Raw genomic sequence first — 11098 nt, forward strand, 5'->3', positions numbered from 1 at the left:
TTTTGACCTTTAGAAGATATTTTTAATGTTTAAAGGCTAAACAGAGAAAGATACAACAACTTATGGAGCAACACAACTGTTAACTGTTAAACTTCTCTTTATTGACTGACCAGTGTGGCTGATATGTGTTTGTCACTGCAACTAAATAAAAAAAAAAGAAAACGTATCTGGAAGCATTCGGACAGTGACTTTCACATTTTATTATTTGTGAAATTACACACTTTCACACAGTGTGTGTTGTTTGATGTTGGCATTGACCGTTAAACATTTACAAGAAAAAAAAACACACACACATACCTCTCTAGCATTCACTTCTTCCCAATTATAAAAACAAATAAAACAAACCCGGCATGGGATCGGGCCCCTGGGAGCTAGTATAAAAACAGGCAGGAGAATGGTACCCCGTCAGTTCGCCTCAATGAGCTGATAGAAGCGGGTTCTGCAAACACATCTTGAGCCCTCTTTGAGGACCCTTGTTGAAGGGATCAGTACTCCCAGAGAGAAGATGCATCGACATATGTACCATCACCCATAAGTGTGCCTCCCTGGTCTCCACGAAGGTACCTGCCATTGGAGCCCTTGATGGCGACGCGTCCGTGTTCCAGGAACTCAAGGAAAAAGTCCTCCGGCTTCTCTCCATCGGAGCACACTAGTCCACTGCTAGAGACGTACCAGAACTTTCCACTCACGCCTGCAGAAGGATATCAGTGACTTACACTTCAATTTGTTCAATCAACAACCATTACGTAAAACAGGACACAGCTATATGCATTGTTGAAAATGAGCATGTCGTGCACGCACACTGACTTTTTACGTTGTAGGCCCCATCGTTGAAGATCAATGAGAATATGTCGTAGACGGATCGATTGGCATCCAGACTGTTGGAGCTCTTGTGGTGACACACAAAGCCATTCTCTCCGTGGAGGATCAGCATGGGGCGGTTGATGAGTTTCATCAGGAACAATTCATCGTCACCTGCACAGAAGGATAAATGCGGCTGAACTGTTGTGCATTTGGGACATCAGAGCTGAACACCTGGCCGCAATTTCAAACGGCACTTGATGTCAAGCAGCTGGCTTCAAAGCTCTTACCCACTGCATCGCTGACCGCTGAGAGCTGCCCGTTCTTCTTTGTATACACATACTTTCCATTTCTTGCTTTGAGTGCCACCCTCTGTCCGCGCCACTCGATGTCAAACATTGTGTTGACCTCTCTGGGGGGGGGGGGGAGACGGGTGGAGAGGATCAGGTAAGCGGCGTGTGGAAACAATGAAGAAGGCTCTGTTCTCAAAGCTACAAGTGCATCTTACACTTCTTTGGCAGTGGACTGGATCTCTCCGTGAGACACGAGAGTCCAGTAGGATCCACCATTGGTCCTGAACATCGCCTTTTTGCTCTCCTTATCAATCTCCATCTGGAAGGTCTCCATGTCTGTCTCCACATCCTGATTGGCTGAAACACTCACTCCTGGGGAGAAGGGAAAAGGAAAATCTTGACAGTTGTGCTTTTGTTCAGAGGAAATTATGGATTACAACAATGCACCCTCTTTAATGCCATTATCCAACTGTTAAATATAATTTCCTCCCTTAGGTAATACAATAGGAGAATTGTGGGCAGAATGATAATTAATTTAATTACATCACCGCCTCCTCCTCCTGAAGCTGTGTTCTACCCGACAACTGACTCATTCAAGACTTGTGTGCCCCCATGTGGGCAGCGGATGTTATTAAGTCACATAAAGCGTTTTATTGGGCAGATGAATGAAATGTCATAATCAAGAATTTCATATCATCACATTATTTTAACTACAGAAAACACATATAACGTATTCAGCATTGATTTATTCTGTAGATATAGACAACATATAAAGATGGACAACACGTCTGCTCCCCAAAGCTAAAGCATGGCTGGCTGCACCATTAGTCATTAAGCCTCCCTCCTCCATGTTAAAGGAGGGGGCATGGACTAAACTATATCAAATACTAAACAACATCATGATTCTCTCGAGATTGGTCAAACACATACATCGTCAGGACTCCATCACCTGTTCCCTACTGTGCAGGTTCGGGTTTTGAGCAAGATGGCGACGAGGTGAAACCACATCAATGAACTATATTTAAGGACAGTCTTGGATTCCGACCTATTTCCAGAATAATCCTGGCTGCTAATGGCATTCAGGGGTTCTGGCATCATAAATGATAACAGTGTTGCCCACTCTAGTGGCTGCATCACCTGGAAGTGATGTTGCTTCAGCATTCCTGTTGAGCTGAGGAAATGGTCTTCGGTAATGCAGGGGCTTCCAAACGTGCAATGTGCTAACGTCCCATTACACAAACAACCAAAGCCTGAGCTAACACAGAACTACATCCACATTTTGCTTAATATTCAGCTTTTTTCAATTATATCAGTTGGAGCACCGTTTGACTTATCTTGGGTGCCTCACTTGCACCCAACCTAGTGTTATTTACCTAATCCACATGTATTAACTCTGTCTGGTGGGTTGTGTGAGGTGGTGGAGAATACACAGACACACAAAACGTAGCGGTGTCTGCTGTAGTTCAAATTAGATGCCACAGAAATATCCTTCAACCTTTCTCTTAAGCCTGTTACAACCCTAATCCCCCACAGTCACCCCTCCACCCTCCCTGTTCATTCGCTTGCTGTAATTCCCTGAGTGGTGAAATGCAAATCTGCACCGCAGGGCCCACTAAGCAGCTTTCAGGGCCTTGTTCCTTAAAAAATGTGAAACTGCCACAAGGCCAAACGCCACAGTGAAAAATGTGATTCTTTGCCCCATATTATGAGGTTGAAGAGACACATTGTTGAAATACTGCCCCGACACATTTTTTTTTTAAAGCAGAGTGCTATAAATGCTTAAACATAATGATGACAGCAGTCTAGAGCTATAGTTTTTCTTGTTTATCATAAATGCTGTTACTCGATTTAATGGTGTTTTTAAAGCTTTATAAATCTGTAACAGAACAATGTTTACTCCCCTCTCCTCCCAACATTGTTTACTTGAATCATTATAATAAAAGACAGAGCAGATCACGTGCTGCAGGGCTTCGAAGAGACCTTGTAACTGATATGTCTGGCACGGCCTGGCTGAGGCTATTTTTTGCTTCCACCTCACCTCCTCACCGGTCTATTATAATTTCTCATAATTTGGAGAACTTTGTCTGATACAAGACTGTAAAGAGGGCGACTCTGCAACGCTTACATTCCATTGGTGGTCATTGACACCCATGGGGCAGAGATCCGCCCTGGGGTCATTTGCACTCTCCTTAATCTTCAACGGACACATGGTGGAAATGACAAAGCCCATTACTACAGTTACCTCCACAGTATGTGTGTCAACCACTCCAGCATGTACAGTAAACAAGAAGGACAGGGCCTTCATTCATTAGCTCCTAAATGTTCCCGATTTGCTCTCTAAAGCACTGTAATATACCTGTGAAGATCAAATTAATTCAGGGTGACTCAAGTTAATTTGAATCCTTCGTTTTTATACACAGTGCGATATTTTCATTACTTCACACCCACAGTGGCACTGCTCCTCTCAAGAAAGTACAAAGAGAATTCCAAGTACACTGTGGTGCTGTTTTAAAGAGTCAGACTTGATTCTTAGTCAGCATCAATAATTAAATCTACAAAATGTGTCAGTTTTCTCAAAAGTTTGCAAAACTCTTGTGGAGATTAAACAGAGACACTCAGGGAACAGGATGCTGAAATAAGGTAGAAGACCACTGATCTGAAACCACAGAGTGACCCGAGGTTGGTGAAAAGTATTCATAACTGAAGGGTTTTTGCCTTCCTAAAAGATCTAAAAGATGTAGTCTTACAGTACATGCTAACACAATGGTACACTGATTGAAATTGCTGTGTAAATTATGTTTAGCTCACCTGTTAACCATATTGTTTTCATGCCTCTTCACTTCTCTTTAGAAAACCCTGCCTTGCTTGACTTTAAATATATTAATTTCTTTTAAATGGCCATTTGCATTCTCTACAGTAAACATTGTAATCACGCCACTATACTTTTACTGCTGTACTGGTTGGAGCCCTACATTTTTTATAAATATCAAAGCCTCCACTTTGAGCATTAGATACGGAAGTACTGTAATTGCATGAATGTGTTTTTTTCCTCAAGACTGCACTACAAGCTGATTACCTTGCTTGACCGAGACAAATCTTTTATTGGCGGCTTGGAAAACTACTTGAGGATGACTCTCCTCAAGATCAAACAGCTCATCTTTTCCAGGCTTGGAGCATCGACCCGAGCGCAGCGTCCCTGTCGGGCCCATAGGGGTCAAATATTTCCCATCACAGTCCTTAAAGGCCAACTTCCCAGATTTGAGCTCCAGGGTGAAGCTGGTATTATTGTTGTTCTCCTTCACCAGTTTGCCGTCATTCCTGAGGAAACGGCTGTCACAGGTCTTCAAGCTGTACTTGCCATCCAGGTAAACCAAGGTGACAAGGGAGTCCACTCCCCAGGGAATGTTGCTGTCCACGGAGATCTCTCCATCTGAGGAAGACAGATGGGCATAGCGCTTACGAGCCACACTGAGCAGACTGGCCTGTGGGTGTAAAGCCAAGTGGACGGCCCACAGCTCTTGTTCTCCAACGACTTGGGCAAAGCAGGACAGGTAATCAGCCGAGCCTCCAAAGTAACGCAGGTAAGGCTCAGATTGCAATGCCCATCTGCCATCAGACTGGGGCACGATAAGGAAACGGCAGGCGGGGTCAGGCTTCTCCGCCCCACACAAGATCTTCCCGTCTTTGTCAGAGGCCAGGTAGCGTCCCAGGTGGCTGCGGAGGAACACCACTTGGCTATCTTGTTCGTCCTGCTCCAAGGTCCAGATCTGTTTCTTCTTCATGCTGGTGCCCGAGGCATTCACCTTGAAGCCAAAGGCCTCAGCGGTCAGGTAGCGGTTCTCATAGTTAATGAGGCCAAACTGCAGCTTCAGGGCCCTGTTAATTCCGTTCGTGGGCATGCTTGAACAGGCCGCACGTCAAGATCGAGAGCAAAGAGACTTAGGACAAACAAGGGAAAGGGTGATGAGAAAAAGCGGTCATGAGAAAGAAAAGCAAGAATAAAATGCTTGATTTCTCCCTTGTTCCGCCGCTCAAGCCGCAAATAAGCTCCACTTATCTCTCTAGATGAGTTGTGAAGTGTTCCTTCCCTCGTCACTTTCTCTCCTTCCCCAGAGGACTTGCACGGGCACTTGCTCCCTGTTCCTTAAGGAGTTAGGATTAGAATCAGCAGGACACAGCACCTCAATCCAACAAGCCGCTGACGTCACACACCAGTGCACCAACCACAAACCTCCCCTCCTCCCACTCCTTCCCCGGCACACTCTCAACGCCGGCGCCTTCTCTATCTCTTCCATATTTCCTCCTCATACTCTCATCTCTTTCTTTCTTCCTCCATATTGTCTTCCTTCCCCGTAATTCACACTGACACACTCATTTGTCAACCTCACTCCCCATTGGCTCACGCTCATATTTAGGTCCATGCACTCGTAGCCACGCTACATCCAGCCTTCGGATTATCTCAGCTCTGATCTGCTGTCGAGCCACAACCTAATTGGAAAACATCCAGAGAGTAAAGGTGCTTTTGTTGTACCTGCTGCCTCTCCTTCTTGTGTGAGTCCCCTTTCCAGGAGATTTTGTCTAAGATTGATTGTTTTTTTTATGGGTACAAATACAAGAGCATTTGGAATTGCAATTCCTGTCCCTGAATAAGTTTTCCGCTTGTTAAAGATTTGATGTTAAGATTTCAAATGTTTTCACAAAGAACCTTTTTTTTAACATTGCTTCAGACCATGAACAGAATTCATGGGCGACTGATTTAGAAGAATAGTCTTAACTCCAAAAGCAGTACAAAGGTTTCTTTAGTAAAGTTATAATCCTAGTTTTTCCACATGAAGGTTCAGACGAGCTATTTAGCAACATTATGTTCGATTTAAGTCATCAGAGACATTTGAATTTGTGATCTCTGTGAGTTTAGCTTGTACGAATTTGAATAGGTCACATTTGAATGTGCAAGCATTGCCCATTTGCCTTTCCTCCACTTACACCTTGGTTGACACACAACCTTATTCTTTCTAATCCTCCTCTTTTTCTGTCAGTCCATTGACAATAGAGGTCGCAACTTCATGCCCATGACCTTTGTCACACTGCACGCCAAGATCAACCTTTGTAAGAGCATTACCACTCTCTTTCCTTCAGGTTCCCGGGGGACGTTGAGGACAATGCCAAAGAGACATCTGCACTGTAAATACAAAAACACAAAAGTCTGATTCAAGCTACAGCACAAAGCAAAAATCCTTAGGGTCTTTGCTTACTATGGTTTAATACTCTAATAGTTTAAGAATAATAATTAACAGGCACGTCTAATCTATTGGACTTAACAGTAAAGAGGGATTGGCATATTGAACCCTACCACATGGTCAATGCTCAAATGTAAATCTAAATATAAATATTAGTAAAATCAAATTTAAAACACACCCAATAAAAGCTGTTCTGACAATGGTTATATAAATGCCACACAGGGTACATCCACACTATCTTCCATTTCAAACCTGCATGTTAATAAGAATACAATTTCCTTCCAGATATAACATCATAGTTGGTCATGTGCTTTTTGGTGATAATTGGAACCGGTTTGTCAATTTGCTGTAGGTCCTATAGTTGCAGAAAATACTATCAACGGGAAACATTAATGGCAAAGACCAGGGATTTGGCAATGCTTTGCATTTCGTTGGAGCATTTTGAACAATCAGGAAATGAACGTCCGTCATACCAAAATAATATTTCTGTGATTTCTGGCTATTCAACTTAAAGGACTTGTTGTTTTCTACGTCTCTTGTGTTTATTTATTTTCCTGTGAATAGTGAAGTGCAACACAATCTTATCTCTGAACAGAGACGGTGTTGCTTCTTGTCCCTCTCTCTGATGATAAGTTCTTCACTCTGCCTTCTAAAAAAACTCATGTTTAGCCTCCTCAGTCCCACTGGATTCTGACTGATTCATCTTAGTTTTTTTTAGTTTTCAATATCTCATCCATGATCCGTTAAATGAATTTCATTCCATTTGGTAAACAGGAATGAATTATCTTTTACAGCCCGAACTAACAAAACAACATATACAAATACAACCGTTACAAAGGCACATAACCCCAATCCATCTTTTACAAATGTACTATACTGTAAATTATTTTTCATGTAATTTCACCCTGTGCTCATTAGATGGCAGCATTGCCATATATAAGTGTATACTAGAGAATAACAATTACAGCTGTATAAGCCATTGACATTAGTAAATGAAAGGTATCAATCTATCTATCCATCCAAATATCCATCTATCCACTTATCTATCTATTTGTTCTCACCATAGCAAGAGATTACAAGCATTATCTATTATCTAACTTTGAAACTGTTCATGCTGATTAAATTCCCGACACACTCAATGAAAACTGTTGCTGTGCATATGTAGGAGCTCTGTTAACGACAAACACACCATTCACACTGCTTGATTGATCTTTTGTTTTGGGCCCTGAGTCTACGTAATATTTTAATGGAAACGGCTTGGGGTTTGAAAGATGTCACTGCTTGCCAGGCTGAGTTGCCTCTTTCGGGACACAGCCCATCTTTCAATTAATTGTAAATAAAAAATTTGCCTGAATCATTTTCTTTTCATCTGTGAGCGAAAGTAAGTTTGATATGTTTGCATTTACACACAGTAGTATTTTTAATAGTTGGTATAAAAATAATAACAAATGCCCAGTAGATGTCATTGTTGACTGTAGATTGTAGCAAATTTGTTTTCTCTCATAAATTAAGATGCTCCTGTTCACTGTGTTATCCAGAGAGACGAGAAATATCAAAATATATATCTTCTCTACCGGATAAAGAAGAGTTTGATCAATTAATCCATTTAACCATTTTCTTAGTTTAACATAAAACATTTTTTCGTTTTTTTACAAACTCCTGTAACTTATATTTACAAGAAATATGGAAAATTTGAACAAGCAAAGCTGCTAAAAAAATGTAACAACTTCATTGGTCCAAATTAGACAGTAAGAGACACAACATAATTTGGGTGTTGCAGGAATTCAAAATAAAAAATTTGAAATAATCATGAAATTGATCTAATGACTTACTATCACTGAAATCCCACGAGTCTCTGATTATTGAAATGTTTTTCAAATTAGGACAATCGTTCTTCTGTCTTTCAGATTCTCCTCCTTAAGGTCTGGGTTGCCCAACGCTCCAGGAATCCTGGATACCTGCAAAACATTTATACTGTTGTGGTCCAGTGATCAAGCACAAATTCTCTCTCTCTATTTCATTCTGGGTTGTCTTCATATCTTTTTTTATCTTTATTCCACACTCTTCTCTCTCTTTCCTGGTATCCCCTGCCGGAGGTCCTAGTCAAAAAGAATAATAAAACCTTTTTACCGTTCAGCTCTAAAAGCAAATGATTGAAGGAGGGGAGAAAATGAGCGAAAAGGTGGATGGTTACTTGCAAACACACATAAATGGCACGGTAACAGGCGTACACATACTGTATACATGCACTCACACACAGATCAAATGGTGAGCTGAGGTCTCCCCCAGGGCATGAACATGGATTAATGTGCCCAGCGCGATTATTTAATTTATAACTGTCCTGGACCTTTTCAGATAAGACCATTTTTCAGGTTGCCATCCATTAGTACGTTTAGACTGCATCTATTAGCCTGCCAAGCACTCACTGCTTCATTTAAAGGGCCAGCATCCTCACTGTTCAGCTTGCTATTGAAAGCACTTCCACGGGAATCAATGTTGTCTACTGGCAAATTAAACCCAACTAACACTCAAAGGACTAAAGTGAAAATGTCTTCATCTGACAAATTAACTGACAGAGTGGTCAGCCCCAGTAAATTCCACTATGATATGAAGATTCTTCACAATGAAATATCATTAGAAAGTTGGCATATATATTACAAATATATGTCGGATTGAATGCATTTTCTAACGAACCCTTTAAATTATTGTCATGGTAAAATAATTACATAATTATTGTTCATCAGTATACACACTGGAGGGTCCAGAAGTGTTCTTTCCTTGCAGTCTTTTGCCCCCTCCCCCCCTCCCCCCCCCCCCCCCGGGGAACCGACAACGACCATCTCTAAATCCAGTAGAGGAAAACGACCCATGAGACATGCAGTAAAAGTAAAAATGTAAAATGGCTGCCTTGGCTGGGATTCTCCTTTCTCAGCAGCTTGGTGATCACTGACCCCATTAATCCAGATGTTCATTCATCTACAGGACGATCCTCCCACAGGCCGTTAACGACTCACCCCACCATGTTTGCCCAGCCCCAAACCAAGGCCAGTCCCTGGACTTCTCTCTCCGGCTCCACCCGGTGTAATGAGCGCGGCCAATGAGCTAAGTGTGGGCAGCCATATAAATGAGCCTTGGTAAATGTCAAGCCTTTTAATTCTCCAGTTGTAATGCCACATTTGTGTTGTAGGCTGTCATTTGTTTTTGGAGGGAGCCAAACTTGTTAAACCACCAACCCCTCCTCCTCCTTCTCCTCCTCCTCCACAGTCGCCAAGGAGCGAAGACCGAGGGCCGCTCATGCAGAGAGAGACGGTGGAATAACTTAATTGGAGGTTGCACCTTCGCCAGTGCCACCTATTATTGACGAAGATACCTCAACGCTTAGGGAAAAGCAGTTTGTAAATATGTACGGAGTAAAAAAGCTGTTCCCCATCGATGTTGCATGACCGGTGGTAGCCGCTGTGTTTTGCCGTTTGCCTACTGGGCTCTTGTTGCGATGCAGACAGGGTGAGCTTTAAGGGACAGGAGCACTCATGTTGATGTCCTCCTTTGCTTACCGGCTCTGACAGCAGGGCTAATACGAGGCCTCAGCTTCTGCCATCCTGACAATTCCCTGTCTCTTTCATATAAAGTGAAACGATCATGTGAATTACAATGACAGGTATTTGTGTATCTGTAAAAATGTGCTTCTCTCTCTCTTTCTGTGTTTGTGTTTGTGTGTGAGGGAGAGAGAGAGGGGACGTCTATATGAGCTGGCATATGGAGCTGATTCTGTCGATGCTTGGTTCTTTGTGCGTGCATGCGTTCTTTATGGCAAATTATGCACAAACATACGTGTTTCAGTATCTCAACATGTTGGCCTGTTCGGTCAAAGGCTAGTATATACATGTGTATACCTGCCTGTTGGGGATGGGCGGTTTGCCTGTGGTGATTCTGGCACTAGCTTTGTTTCTGAAACTCTAGAAGTGCAGTAATTGAGAAACAGCAAGTGAAGACCGGCCGCACAAAGAGCTGCTCACATATTTACCCAAAGTTCGGTGAAGAAAAAGGTTGTGTTTGTCTTCTTCATAAAGCCCCCACATATTGTTATTAACGTCGACCTGATACTCAAGAGTTCTAGCCACCGATGCTGCAGAGTGCTGGTCGCCAGTTTATTCAAAGTTTATTTGATTGCATTTAATTGCATTTCCAAATTAACACTGCACTTCCTTCGGCCCTGTACTCCTAGTGAGAGGCCAATAACGTGAACGGTTCTCGAGATATTACTTCTTCATATGGACAGACACACAGAGATTTCTGGAATTAGCAGATAGATATACATCTTGCCATTGTTCAAAAGCCAGACGTATGACACAGGGAAATTCTCCTATGCGATTTAAACCAAAGTGAGTAAATAGTCTTAGCTGGCACTGTTCTGCTCCAGTGTTGATTTCAAGCCCTCCGTTCTTCCCGAGGATCAGAGGAGCATGTTTGTTCAGCTTCCCGGCAAGATCTAATAGCCGTAGGGGGGGAGGTGGGAGTATCTGAAACAGTGCACGTGCAAAACCTTTAGGATCGTCACAGGTAAGTATATTAAAACAAAAAAAGTTTGCCCTACTGTCTCGAAAGACGATTACAAACGGGGATCAAAGTCAGTGCTACGGTAGCCACTCATGGTGACACATGCGATAAATATTGGTGCTGATAGCTAATGGCTTCGGTTAGAGGACGGCAGTTAGGCCGGGAGTTGGAGTACAGCGGACGATTGACGGGAAGAGAGAGTGATAGAAA

At 42.6% G+C, this 11098-nt stretch overlaps 1 protein-coding gene across 1 annotated transcript; it reads right to left on the reverse strand.

Moving 5' to 3' along the window:
- Positions 1–79: 79 nt before the first annotated feature.
- On the reverse strand, positions 80–5260 carry fscn2a (fascin actin-bundling protein 2a, retinal). The gene is made up of 5 exons (XM_062407454.1): positions 4171–5260; positions 1310–1466; positions 1092–1213; positions 808–975; positions 80–691 (listed from the first exon to the last, which is right to left on the reverse strand). Exons 1-5 carry the CDS (start codon positions 4991–4993, stop codon positions 486–488), a joined length of 1476 nt encoding a protein of 491 aa, XP_062263438.1. The 5' UTR covers positions 4994–5260; the 3' UTR covers positions 80–485.
- Between the last annotated feature and the right edge of the window lie 5838 nt (positions 5261–11098).

This window comes from Platichthys flesus, chromosome 16, assembly GCF_949316205.1.
Source record: "Platichthys flesus chromosome 16, fPlaFle2.1, whole genome shotgun sequence".
Classification (NCBI taxonomy): Eukaryota; Metazoa; Chordata; class Actinopteri; order Pleuronectiformes; family Pleuronectidae; genus Platichthys; species Platichthys flesus.

Bases quoted from the DNA above. Each gene is read 5' to 3' on its own strand.
- fscn2a (XM_062407454.1), bottom strand. From the start codon at position 4,993: ATGCCCACGAACGGAATTAACAGGGCCCTGAAGCTGCAGTTTGGCCTC. The intron at 1,467-4,170 runs GTAATCAGCTTG...CCTTCTCCCCAG, and splicing joins ATTTGTCTCGGTCAAGCAAG to GAGTGAGTGTTTCAGCCAAT. The intron at 976-1,091 runs GTAAGAGCTTTG...CCTTCTGTGCAG, and splicing joins AGCGGTCAGCGATGCAGTGG to GTGACGATGAATTGTTCCTG.